This window comes from Mustelus asterias, chromosome 30 (assembly GCF_964213995.1).
Source record: "Mustelus asterias chromosome 30, sMusAst1.hap1.1, whole genome shotgun sequence".
Classification (NCBI taxonomy): domain Eukaryota; kingdom Metazoa; phylum Chordata; class Chondrichthyes; order Carcharhiniformes; family Triakidae; genus Mustelus; species Mustelus asterias.
This window is the reverse complement of record NC_135830.1, coordinates 19,263,847-19,278,177: the sequence shown is the minus strand read 5'-3', so window position 1 is coordinate 19,278,177 and position 14,331 is coordinate 19,263,847. Positions and strand designations below refer to the sequence as shown.

The 14,331-nt window shown below is 44.0% G+C and overlaps 1 protein-coding gene across 1 annotated transcript; it reads right to left on the bottom strand.

Moving 5' to 3' along the window:
* Positions 1 to 6,010: 6,010 nt before the first annotated feature.
* On the bottom strand, positions 6,011 to 14,082 carry LOC144480933 (somatostatin receptor type 4-like). Its single transcript, XM_078200557.1, has 3 exons — positions 13,283 to 14,082; positions 8,803 to 8,866; positions 6,011 to 6,088 (listed from the first exon to the last, which is right to left on the bottom strand). The coding sequence occupies exons 1-3, from the start codon at positions 14,080 to 14,082 to the stop codon at positions 6,011 to 6,013; spliced, it is 942 nt and encodes a 313-aa protein (XP_078056683.1).
* Between the last annotated feature and the right edge of the window lie 249 nt (positions 14,083 to 14,331).

Below are 14,331 nucleotides of genomic sequence, written 5' to 3'. Positions count from 1 at the left end.
TAATCTGGAGGGACGTCAGAAGTTACAGAGGGACATAGATAGGATGCAGGACTGGGCGGAGAAGTGGCAGATGGACTTCAACCCAGATAAATGCGTAGTGGTCCATTTTGGCAGGTCAAATGGGATGAAGGAGTACATTATAAAGGGAAAGACTCTTAGTACTGTGGAGGATCTGAAGGACCTTGGGGCCCGGGTCCGTAGGACTCCAAAATCGGCCCCGCAGGTGGAGGAGCTGGTTGAGAAGGCGTATGGTGTGCTGGCCTTTATCAATCGAGGGATTGAGTTTAGGAGTCCGGGGATAATGATGCAGCTATATAAGACCCTCGTCAGACCCCACTTGGAGTACTGTGCTCAGTTCTGGTCGCCTCATTACAGGAAGGATGTAGAAAAGATTGAACGGGTGCAGAGGCGATTTACAAGGATGTTGCCTGGATTAAGTGGCAAGCCTTATGAGGATAGGCCGAGGGAGCTCTGTCTTTTCTCCTTGGAGAGACGTAGGATGAGAGGAGACCTAATAGAGGAATATCAGTTGTTGAAAGGCATAGATCGGGTGGACTCTCAGGGGCTTTTTCCCAGGGTGGAAATGGCTGCTACGAGAGGACACAGGTTTAAGGTGCTGGGGGGGGAGGAGGGGGGGGGGGTAGGAACAGGGGAAATGTTAGGGGGAAGTTTTTCACACAGAGGGTGGTGGGCGAGTGGAATCGGCTGCCATCAGTGGTGGTGGAGGCAAACTCAATAGGGTCTTTTAAGAGACCCCTGGATGAGTACATGGAGCTTAATAGGATGGAGGGTTATAGGTAGGTCTAGAAGGTAGGGATGTGTTCGGCACAACTTGTGGGGCCGACGGGCCTGTTTTATGCTGTAGCTTTCTATGTTTCTATTTTTCTATGTTTCTATACCTTTACTGTGACTCACCTCGTCCGAAAAGGCAGCCTATTTATTCAGTTACAGTTTTTGTTGTCAACCTTTAGTACCCATTCTCCTGGGTCAGTTCCATTTTTATCCCATTGAAGTTGGTTTCCTCTCGTTAATTGTGTTTACTTTTAGACTCTTGCCCATAGACAGAATAAACAAACTGTTTACTTTCCACGTACAAAGGCTGATAATATTCAGTTTGATGAATCTCTGCAGAGGAATTGTGAATGTAAATGTTTGACTAATATTCATAGAGGTGGCTCTTTCCCTGCAGAAAACTTGCAAATTTAATCCGACCACTCAGTACTGTACAGATCCTTTCACTGTCGTGTGTATTTCCATGTCACCATATGGTTTTCTAGCCCCCTCTCTCCCCTTATTTTTCTCTTTTTCTTCCCATACTCGCCTTTGAGCGTTCTGACAATAAATTGTCTCTCCACTCTATTGTATTTTCTTTTTCACTCCATTTATCTACTCCTCTTTCCTCCATGCTTCGAGTTATAGAATTTTACAGCAAGGCAAGAGGCCTTCCGATCCACATGTCTGCACTAGCCATCAAGCACCCATCCATTCTAATCCCATTTTCCAGGATTTGATCGGTAGCCTCATGCTGTGGCGATAGAAGTGCTGAGCTATATGCTTCTTAAATGCATAAATCGCGTGACTCGACTGAGTGGTGTTTGGTTTGAATTTCCCGTCTGCCGATCAGAGCTTGTGTCTCTATTCTCCCTGTTCGGTCGTTACGTGTCTGCCTCATGCTGTCCCCACGTATTGTTTGTTTATTTATAACTTATTATCCAGATCTACTCTCTCTCTCTGGCTCCATTGTATTCAGACGTTTTTGTTGTGAATTTGTCATTATCTGCCTGTGGTTTTTGCGCCTCACTCTGATTAACTGGTCATTTTAACTCTGTGGCTGGAATTTTACTGGCATTCTCCGCTGGCCTCGGGCGGGATCGTATGGAGCTTGGGCGGACGTGCCGGTTTCTTTCTGTCTCAAAGGGAATTTTATGTTACACCATTGAACATTCCTACCGACATGGTGCTCTTTGTTTCAATTTGAGCTAGATTTCAATGCATTGAGCATATTAAAATACGACTGGTAACGGCATAACACCCACCACTCCTTCAGTCCCGCCTCGACTTTAAACTTCCATTCCCAAAATCCAGCCACTCACCGGTTTTCCCCAATCCCCACTTCGGCGTAGTACACTCCAGCACCCACATTTGGCGCTCCCAGCCATTCTTACCCAATGGCTCTCCCTGCTTATCAATGTGCTCTCTCTCTCTCTCTGCCGACCCATGTCTGTATTCCTCCCGTCCATTCCCGCTTTCTGGCCACGGTTCCTCACTCTCTTTCCAGCATTGAAACATTTGCGAAGACCTGGTTTCAGGGAAATGAGTTAGATATTATCTATTTTGACTTCTAAAAACGCTTCATGGGGTAACATGCAATAAATTCAGTGATGGGACCGAAGCCTTTTGCTTTAGAGGCGAGACATTCAATTACATTTAGATCGGTTGGCAGAAACAGTCAGAAGGTGTGATTTACCTTCTTTCTGATAGGCAGGTGTGGTGGAGCAGTGGCTCACACACTGTAACTACAGAGCGGCTAATTTACAAGATCATGCTTTGATTTCTACCTCCTGACATGACATTATTGACAACCCCGCTACCCACTTTCACCGTGCAATACACCAGCTGTCAGCACAGCGCTGAGATTTCAATACTTAAAGGTGACACTGAGTATTTTCCACATACCCCACACGGCCTGTAAACAGAGATTGGCCTTTATTCAAATTGAGTCCTGCTTTCAATATTTCGTGTTCAATTGGACATTTGCATTCCTGCCAATCTGTTCTGTTGAGATATGAATATCTAGTTAGGTAGATTGGCCATGCTAAATTGTGTCGGGGTATTAGCAGAATAAATACATGGGGTTACGGGGATAGGGCCTGGGTGGGATTGTTGGCGGTGCAGACCCGATGGGTCGGATGGCCTCCTCCTGCACTGTAAGGATTCAATGATTCTATTATTCTGCCTTGTTTATCTACTACTTTTTCTGCGATATATCCAGACATTTTGCTGCCCAGCGGCTAACACCCTTATCTCTGGAACAGAATCTCTGGGTTGGAGTTTTGAACTTGATTAAAACGACAAGTGCATCCATAACCGGGCCGGACTGGCAGATTACCAGCGTGCAAATCCATCCAATAGCAGGCAGGCAAGAACGGGCGCGTTTCCAGATCAGCCATACGCCAGAAGGGAATGAAAAATCACTGATGTGCTTTGCAATAGATAACATTGAATAATCCAATTAATGATCACCGTTGGCATCACCCTCTTCGGGCTTGGTACCTGAAATGGGGAATATCTGTGCATCATCTGAGTGTATGTGTGTGCGTGCGTGCATTTGTGTGTATGTTTGTGTGTGTGTGTGTGCGCGTGTGTGTGTGCGCGCGCGGGCGTGCGCATGTGTGTGTGTGTTTTATACATACATACGCTTCTCTTTACCTGCATTGTAATATAAATATTACACGAAGCCACTCGGGCGCAGAAGTTTGTCTTTTTATCAATAACTGGAGTTTATTTTAATAAGTAACATTCAATTGATTTGGTGTAATGACACGATATTGATACACTAAAAGCGATAAACGTTTTCGTTCTTATTGAAAGATGGCCAAACAGCAGTTACACATGGAAATACGGCGAGAAACCGTCTCGTTTGAAATTACTACATTTCTTTCAACATGAAACATTTTGTTTTTCACCCGTCGTGGTTTCTGCAATTTATTTGGTTAAACACATAAAGAATCCAGCTGAGCAGTTAGAAGGTCAAAGGCCGCTGTTACCTTGTTACGGGACAATGAGGGAAGGGCGAGAGAGGCGGTGGGTGGGGCGGGGGGGGGGGGAGTGGTGGGGGGAGCACGGGCGGCACGGTAGCACAGTGGTTAGCACTGCTTCTTCACAGCTCCAGGGTCCCGGGTTCGATTCCCGGCTCGGGTCACTGTCTGTGTGGAGTTTGCACATTCTCCTCGTGTCTGCGTGGGTTTCCTCCGGGTGCTCCGGTTTCCTCCCACAGTCCAAAGATGTGCGTGTTAGGTTGATTGGCCAGGTTAAAAATTGCCCCTTCGAGTCCTGGCATGCGTAGGTTAGAGGGATTAGTGGGTAAAATATGTGGGGGTGGGGGCTGGGTGGGATTGTGGTCGGTGCAGACTCGATGGGCCGAATGGCCTCCTTCTGCACTGTAGGGTTTCTATGTTTCTATGTTTCTATGAAACATTCTTTTTTTCACCCGTCGTGGTTTCTGCAATTTATTTGGTTAAACACATAAAGAATCCAGCTGAGCAGTTAGAAGGTCAAAGGCCGCTGTTAACTTGTTACGGGACAATGAGCTGATTGGAGGAAGAATGAATACAGACATGGCCGAGCAGCAACGAGATGAATTCAGCACCCAACAATCGAAGCCCCAGAATAATCAAAACCGTGATGAATACTTATCAATAACGAAGTGAGAGCAAAGTTTAAAATTGGATAAACAGCCTCGGATGTAACCTTCCCAGTCACCCTTCTCCCAGCAGTTGAAGTCAACTGACTAATATGTAACAGTTATTATCATCCCCACGTCAGGCGGATAACATAACATGTCTGGAAATAAATCGAATCATTAAAAGGAAATTCAAGTACCAGATAGATAAATATTTCCTAAGATGGGTTCAGAATGACTGACCTGCACAAAGGAAGAAGCTGATTTCGCGTATACGGTGTTCCCTCTATGATAACATCTAGGCAATTTACGGTTACTCTAGATCTTACTGTCTTTCTTAAAATATTAGTTGGAAAAGAATAAAGAGTGACCTTAAACTAAAGCTGAAAATCTATTAATACAGGATGCGTTTGTGGTAGGGTCAGGAGTTCGTTTGAAACTGTTAAACGTTTAAGCGATGCAGCAGCAAGGTCTCCAGTTAAAGTTCTGGGACCTGAAAATGTATAACAAGGGATTGAGAAAGGCAGTGAAAGAAGTGAGAACCCAGGTGTAAAATTGAACATTGCATCGGTAAAATGCTGCACCTGGATTCGATGGATCCAGCAGATCTTTGACCCCAAAATACAATTTTGGGATGTGATAAGGGGCAAAGCAGAAAAGGAGAAGAACCAAAATCCCCCCAATTGTCCTCAATACTTTCTTCTTCATCAACTTCATGGATTCTTTCCCTGTTCCCACTTCTATCAGCTTCTTTGATATCAGGGTATAGCAGATAAACAGGATCAGTACTGGGACACCAAACACCACAACCTCAGAAGCAAGGCTGAATATTTTCCATGGTTTCCACACGATGGACATTTCCTTGCATGATACTCTTTTTGATAGTATCGTTCTTATCATGAAAAGCTCGGCTAGACTCAGAGCGAAGACTGCCAGCCAGGTTACAATGGACAGCACAACATAATATTGGTGCCTTCTCCAGGACTGAGACCTGATGGGATGGACAACAGCTATGTATTGGTCAATAGCAATGCAGGTCATGAAAGGTGGGTTGCCATAAAGATTGATTACATACAAAAGAATAATAAAATCTTTATAAAACTGGGTTGAGATATAATCTACAGTAATAGCGACAATGTCAAGTGCGGAAGCAAGAATAACCAAAAGGTTTGTGATGGTTAAGTCAAGCAGGAGTATATCAGAAGCCGACGAGAGTTTCTTTAATTTTATGATATGCCACAGTGCAATTGCGTTTCCACTCATTCCTAACACAATTACTAAGCTAAAGATGCAGAGAAAGATGCTCAATTGAAGCCAATCCAAACTTCCGAAGCTGTTGTCAGTTGAGGGCATGAGGCTTGAATTTCCACTCTGATTGAATGTGTTGACCACCGGCCAGCGGGTGGTGGCTGTTACATTCCAGCTCACAAAAGTAGCTATTTGATCTGCCATCGTACACCGCAGAGCACTTGCGAAAATATAAAGCTATATCGTCCAACAACAGTTCACACGCCACAGTAAGATTATTGATTGTTAAGTTATATGTGTTGTCTCCAAATCGCCAATGTATTTGATGGGTACGGCCTGGGAAATGTTCTGCTCTGAATTCTATGGATGCCAGCAGATATTAGACATCCCAGTGATGGCGGCTTGCAGAATGGCAAAAATGAAACAGGAATCAGAAACCTGTAAATTAGTAGATGCGAATATTGTTATTGAAGAACCAGAACTAAAGTAATCCTGTATGTTGGAAAGCGAGCCGACTGAACAATACTTCGTCTCTCTGACTCTTTCCTGGGATATTGTCAGTTCTCTGATGGTGTTTACCACTCCCTCCTCTAATGGCGATTCTTGGGGTACGGACTATTATCATAGAAACCCTACAGTACAGAAAGAGGCCATTCGGCCCATCGAGTTTGCACCGACCACAATCCCACCCAGGCCCTACCCCCATATCCCTACATATTTTACCCGCAAATCCACGCATCCCAGGACACTAAGGGGCAATTTTAGCATGGCCAATCAACCAAACCCGCACATCTTTGGACTGTGGGAGGAAACCGGAGCACCCGGAGGAAACCCACGTAGACATGAGGAGAATGTGCAAACTCCACACAGACAGTGACCCAAGCCGGGAATCGAACCCAGGTCGCTGGAGCTGTGAAGCAGCAGTGCTAACCACTGTGCTACCGTGCCGCCCGTCTTTCCATCGCCTCAGGGTTTCTATCTATTTGATCTGCCATCGTACACTGCAGAGCACTTGCGAAAATATAAAGCTATATCGTCCAATAACAGTTGACACGCCACAGTCTTTCTATTTCAGCCTCCGTCTCAGTCTCTTTCACTCAGGAAGATATCTGCTTAATGTTGGTTTTTCAGTATCCCTTACCTTCCATATAGCTACAAACTGATCGGCCTCACTCAGTGCCACCCGTTCACAAAGGACCGAAATGCTGCCGAGCATATTTCAGTTCCTCACTTCAGCCAGATACGTGCACATTGATTTGCGGCGCTCAGTGCCTCTCACTCAAGAGGACACCTGTACGTTAATCAAAGTATTTTAGACTACTGCCTTCGGGGAAATACCTGAACATTGGCTGGTTCGGTTCCTAAGTCTTTGTTGCACAGGGAGATTAACTTGTGTTAGCCTGCCTGCACTCTGGAGGTGAAATACCTGTACGTACTGGTGTCTCTCAATGCGCTCCCTTCCAGGAAAATAGTCGCACACTGTTGGTTGACTCTCAGTCCCACGGTCTTAGGCAGATATCTGTATACTGACTGCTATTTCCCAGTCCGTCTCCCTCAGGAAGATATTTGTACACTGACTGCTGTCTCTCAGTCCCCACTCTCACGGCGAGATATCTGTAAACTGACTGCTGTCTCTCAGATCCTCCTTCTCAGAGAGATATCTGTACACTGAACTGTGTTTATCAGCACTCTCTCTCAGGGAGACATCTGTACGCAGACTGTTGCCTCTCAGTCCCCATTCTCACAGCGAGACTTCTGCACACTGACTGGTGTATCTCAGACCCTCCCTCTCAGGGAGATATCTGTACATTGTCTGGTATCTCTCAGACTCTCCATCTCAGGGAGATAGCTATACACAGAACTGTGCCGATCAGTCCTCTCTCTCAGGGAGATATATGTACAAACTGTTGTCTCTCACTCCCCTCTCTTACGGTGAGATATCTGTACACTGACTGGTGTCTGTCAGACCCTCCCTCTCCGTGAGATATGTGTACACCACTAAACGGTGCCGATCAGTCCTCTCTCTCAGGGAGATATCTGTACATAGACTGGTGTCTCTAAATCCTCTCTCTCACAGGAAGTTATCTGTACACAAACAATTCGTGCTCAGTCCCGTTGCCTCGGTAAGAGATGTGCAAATTAAGTTATGTGCTTCTTTCCGTAAACCCCGAGGCAACCATGTTTGTATTGAATGGGGTCACATTATTCCTACAACTCTGAGACATCTATTCATTCTCACCTGGTCTCTCTCACCAAATCCACTACATCACAATCCTCGTGAGAGTCGTAAATGTGTACAGTTGAGAACGGTTCACAACGGCAGATTTTTCTTTGACAAGATCGTAAACCAAATTTAATTCGTGCAAGGAAAATCTCCAGAATCTCTTCGTCCACCATTCATCCCCCTCTCTCTCTCTGTCAGTGCCTTTCTCCTCTGTGTGTTTCATGCTGCTTTAAGGTTTCATTCTGTTCATCACGAACACCTAAATTCATTAGCCTCCTCTATAAATAATTTTCTAACTCTGCTATCTATTGTCCTCAATTTCCTCGCTCTCTCTCTCTCTCTCTCTGGGCGTCTCTGTCTTTGTCTTGCTCCACAGTGAACCACATTCACTGCACTCTGACTGTCCTCTTCCTTTCTCTTCGGCAGTCAGTGAATGTGGTGACCCCTGGCACTGTCTGCTCCATCTTTGTACCTCTTTCTGGAATAAATCATCTCTCCCTTCCCGTACGCCCTCTCTATTTTGGCCTCAGTCGAACTTTGTGTTTACCTCTTTCTTACTTTTTGTTATTCGCTCTCTGGGAATGTTTATAACATGCCACTAACCCAGATGGAAGTGGTTCTTATTCCCACCCAGCACCCATCCAGCTCTACTTTATTTTTTTGTTGAATTTCAGCCTGTCATTTCTCAGTAGATTAAGAAGCGTCAAATCGGTAATATTACACGTTCCTTCCCAGTCTCTGCTCCTCCATTGCGCTGATCTACTTCTCCAGTCGCTCTGTTTCCTTATGTAGCTGTTCTCTACTCCCCAATCTCGACACGACAATCCCTATTCCCTGCAGACGCATCTTTGTTCTCCATCAGTTCATTCCTTCTCCCTATAATTGACATTGGTTATTTTCCCTCTTTGAAATTCTACATGCCTCTCACCTTTCTCTGGGCTCGACCGTAGAGCTTTGGATTCAAGTAATCAGACCTTTTCTCGAGGACTGTGCTGAGGGAATAGATTCACGGATGAGTCCGTTTAATTGTGCAGAGTCGGTTCCAGGAAAAGTAGAAGCAGAAAGTGAGACGTTTCAGGGACTTATTTGCCCGCCTACCAATTGGAATTTTTGGGATCAGCACCTATTTATATCTCCCGAGCTGCGGTTTACCCAATAACTCGGTCCATGTCATGCGCCTCTTAAGCACCTCCCAGTAATGACTTTGGATGACATTGCTGACACGCATCGGAAAGTGTTCGCCATCTTGGCCTGGCGCCCAATTCAGTCTGGACAATGGGATTACAATCAATTCTCTCGGAAACCTATTCACTTGGCCAGTAGTTCAGGCGCAGATCTTCATTCAACCCTCCAACACCCCCACCGACCACCCTCAACCCCCGCTGGAGCAGGATTCAAATCCATGGTAAAACATCGAGGATTAAGTGATTGTGTCTCTGATGGGAACTGGGAGCGCAATTGTCCAGATCCTCTTGTCACAAACTTTGGGAACCGAGTCCATAGCCGCCCGAAAGCAGACATTTTATCATTGCACACCCTCATTTCCCGTCCCACCCGACAGCAGATCAAGTGTCACTGTAGACATAGATGTTCATTTTCTTTACATCTCCGACTATTATTTCAGTTCAAAATGGAGTTTCCAATTGCAGTATATCAATTCACAATACAGACTGAGATTTTAATCTCCAGCATATTTCAACCCAACTAAATTATAATAGGCATTAATACCTGTGCCTGGAGTGCAGTAGATCGGATGTCAGCACACACTGAGATTTCCATATCCTGAGTGTGACATTGAATATTTTCCTTATTGTCAACATGTACTGCAAACAAACATTGAATGACCTTGGCAACATTTGAATTATTTAATGTAATTCATCCACTGCGGAAGGTGATTCTTAACTCTTTGGTTTGTTCCTCCCTTAGCAGCGCTAAGACGTGGCACAGTGGTTAGCACCGCTGCCTCACAGCGCTAGAGACCCCTGGTTCTATTCCTAGCTTTGGTCATCGTCTTTGTGGAGTTTGCACGTTCTCCGTGTGTCTGCGTGGGTTTTCTCTGGGTGCTCTGGTTTCCTCCCGCTGTCCAAAGCTGTGTGGGTTAGTTTGATTGGCCGTGCTGAATTGATCCTAGTTTCGGGGGAAGGGGGGATTGGCAGGGTAAATATGTGGTGTTACGGGGATAGGATGGGATTGTTGTCGGTGCATGTTCGATGGGCAGAAGAGCCTCCTTCTGTACTGTAGGGATTCTATGGTTCTATTTGTCACCTCTAATGTAAATTATTTTTTGTAGCTCAGTCTCTTTCTCTCCCTTTTTCTTTTTCTCACTATTGCTACCCGCACCCCACCTCCTCCCTCACTCTTTCACGATCTATCTATCGAACTTAATGAGGGTTTTGAAGTGCCGAGGAAACCTTCATTTTTCTATCAACTGTTTAGGCATATCAGTCTGATGGACCTCAGAACATACATACCTTTTCTCAATTCCGAAGCTTTTATTACTCATTTTAGCGACATACCTTATACAGATGTTGACTGGCCTGCCATGCATTTCCAGAATTCTCTGTTTCTATTTCAGATGCATAGTTTTTGTAGTTTTTCATTTTTATTTTACTGCACAATAATGTGAGGTTGTTAATTGTGGAAAAGATCTCGGATCAAGAGAGAAAGAGGACCTAAATTTAGAAATTACTCATGGGAACACGGCCAGACAAATATTTAATGCATTCATGGAACATTCTTTATTCATTATTTTACTGCCTAAAATAGCAGAGAGAAGGTTTGTGATGTAAATATACTTCTATCCGCTAATGTTTTGTGTGTAATTTTTGGGTTCATTAATTTTTACAAAAACCTGTACTAATAAATAATATATCCGGTTTCTGGGGTACCAACTGAAAGATCATTAAGTCAAGGCAATGACTCATAATTGGCTGACGTGTCATGTATTGGGCTGACTTATTAACGTGAAATAAGATCACGTCTAGGCTAATTAGAGGGAGTGCCTTAGATATCAGACAGATATAAGTGTAATGAATTTTGGCTCAGTGTCTCAGTTCTTATGAGGGGTCTTCCAGCATCAGGACTTCAAACAAGAGCAAGATTTTCCATGAACTTATTTGAAGGCGAAACAGGATGAAGTGTCAATTGGTCTACCTCTGCTCCCAAATCCGGCAGTCCGACGTTCCAATGAGTGATTTGCAAGAAGGCACATTCTAGATATATACGATGTGCTCAGCACTGAAAGTTTGGAGGTTTCAGGGAGAAAGAACAATTATAATGTCTCCTCCAATTTTCCATCATTTTAGCAGAAATAATCCGGGTATTCTCCAAATAGGAACTAGAAGCTTTAATGCATTTGCTATTTATCATCAAATTAGTACAGCAGGAGACTAAGTAAGAGTTCTATCCTCAATCAAATATTATACAATATCGAACGGGATATTTCCCCACCTTGTGTCTGTTCAGAATTATTTCCTTTACAATTGATATACAAAGTTTAGCATTTGAGTGAATAAACGAATAATTTATCACACAAACCTAGTGGAGTCTTTATTTTTTTAACATCGAGCACAATTGAGAGCTGGAGTATTGTGGTGGGATTTCCACTTTACTTTCTCTTAGTCCTGTGTGAAAATAATTAGCCGACATGATAGAGACATAAAGGAATTGAGATAAAGGCTACTGCATTCTAAAGCAGTGTGTGAATGTGTGTATAGCCAAATGCACGAAAAAGATCGCACATTCATTTGCACATAAATACCTATCCAGGTATGTCGGCATGGTTAGTAAGTTTGCAGATGACACCATGATTGGTGGCAGAGTGGACAATGAAGAAGGTTATCTAGGATTGCAACTGCATCTTGATCAATTGGGCCAGTGGGCTGATGATTGGCAAATGGAATTAAATAAATGCGAGGTGATGCGTCTTGGTAGATCGAACCAGGGCAAGATTTATTCAGTTAATGGGAGCATTGGGGAGAGTTACGTTCCAATGTGGCCTCGGGGTACAGGCTCATAGCTCCTTGAAAGTGGAGTCACATGAGGACAGGGTGGTGAAGAAGGCATTCTGCATGCCTGGTTTCATTGCTCAGAACAGTGAACACGAGTTGGGACTTCTTGTTGAAGATGTAGAAGACATTGCTAAGGCCACACTTGGAAGACTGTGTACAGTTCTGGTCGCCCTACCATAGAAAGGATATTATTAAACTAGAAAAAGTGCCGAAAATATATACTAGAATGTTATTGGGACTTGATTGTTTGAGTTATAGGGAGAGGTTTGATAGACTGGGACTTTTTTGCCTGGAGCGTCGAAGTCTTAATGGTGATCTTATAGAGGCTTACAAAATAATGAAAGGCATGGGTAAGGTAGAAAGTCAACATCTTTTCCCAAAGTGGGGGAGTCTAAAACTAGAGGGCAAAGGCTTAAGGTGAGAGGGGAGAGATACAAAAGGGTTCAGTTTGGCAATTTCTTTATCGTGAACAAGAAATTGGAACCATTGTCTGCAGGTCGCTGAATTAGCTAATCACTCAAGTGGGCTATTTAGCGCGATCCGGCGCTGAGGTGTCACACCGGGTGATATGACCATAGTTTTCTTGGCACTTATGTTTATGGTGACCAAGTTACTGGCAAGGGAGAGACAAAATTTATTCTCATGTCGCCAGTGTAGAGGACACAACGGTCTTTTGACTTTGCTGTGACTCGGGAAAGATTGTAGACCTTGTTGTCTGACCGAGTCTGTCGGTAGGTTTCTTCAATAGGAAGAGAGAGATAAACAAATATGAGACGTGAAAGGATATATACCATGGTAGATAGCGACATCCATGCTGATAGCTAAGTATAAATAGACATGTAGATAGGTATCTGGAAAGACAGATTCGTAGGCAATGATTGAACGATTATGAGATGCGCTAATAGAAGGACAATTAATACCACACAGATAGAAAGATCTAAAATTTCTGATAATTAGGTAGAAATACACTATGAAAGATAACGATTTACATAACGCACAAAATACGTCTAGCTAGCCACACGCTGAAGTTTGGAGAGATTGTATTAAAGTTAAGTTGGCCTTCATTGGTTTATTATCGCGCCGTTGGTCCGAACACAATGGATCTGTTTACACGTTACATGAGCACATTCTCTCCGAGTACAATGAGGATAATGTGAAAGTAATATTTATTTGAAATTCAGACCCTGTCGATTTCCGAATCATGTTTACATTTTTTCAGCATGTCAGGCGGCACAGCAATGCGGCCTCCATTGAAAGTTCTGGGACCTGAAAATGTACAGCACGGGATTAAGGAAAGCGGATAAGGAAGTGAGGGCCCATATATAGATCTTAACATGGCACATGTAAAAAACGGCAGCTCGATTCAATGGATCCATCAGACCCTCACACAAAAAATACAGTTCTGTGATGTGAAAAGGGGCAAAGCAGAAAAGGAGAAGAATCAGGATTCCTGAAATGGTTTTCAGCACTTTTGTCTTCATCAGCTTCATAGATATCTTCCCAGATCCTACTTCCTTCAGCTTCTTCATTGTCAGAGCATAGCAGATCAACAGGACGATAACTGGCATAACAAATGATATAACCTCACAGAATAACATGAAGATTTGCTGAGATCGCCTGGTTAAAATCTTCTCCCTGCAGGTGATACTTTCATCTACGACGTTTCTTGTAAAGTGAAAGGCCGTCAGAGTCAGGGCTAACACTGCCAGCCATGTTATAATGGACAGGGCGACATAGTATCGGGGCCTCCTCCAGGCATGGGACCTGATGGGATGGGAAATAGCGAGGTACCTGTCAATAGCAATGCCGGCCATGAATGGTGGGTTGCTATAAATGTTGACCAAACCGATGAGCAAACGGGCTTCAAGAAGTAGCTTCGAGAACTGACATCCAGGGATCAAGTGAATAAGATAAAATATAGAAGCCAGGATAACCAGGATGTTGGTGATGGTTAGGTCAAGCAGGAGAACATCAGTCGCTGATGAAACTTTCCTCAGTCTTGTGATGTACCACAGTGAAATTGAGTTCCCAGCAATGCCCAGCACGACAGTGAAGCTGAGGAGGCAAGGGACGACGAGCGTTTCAATTTGTTCAATTGCTCCGGGTCTCCCAAAACTGGCATTCCCAGTATGATTGGAAGAGTCGATCCCCGTCCAGTGCCGGTTGACTGTTGCATTCCAGCTCACAAACGTCGCCATTTGGTGTTTTGTCAAATAATAAAGAACAGTTGATCAAAACCGTGGGGAAGTGAGCCGATAGATAGCTTGACGAATAAAAATTGCGAAAATTAGAAGCTAGATTTTCGATAGATTTTTGGAAAAGCACCTCAAAATTATTGGTCTTTGAAGGGCGCAGTTCAACAGCTTAATTTCATCTCAGTCGTTCAGACTGAATGAAGTTCGTCTCCGAAACTGATGGGATGTCAATGGATGTGAGAGATTTCTATG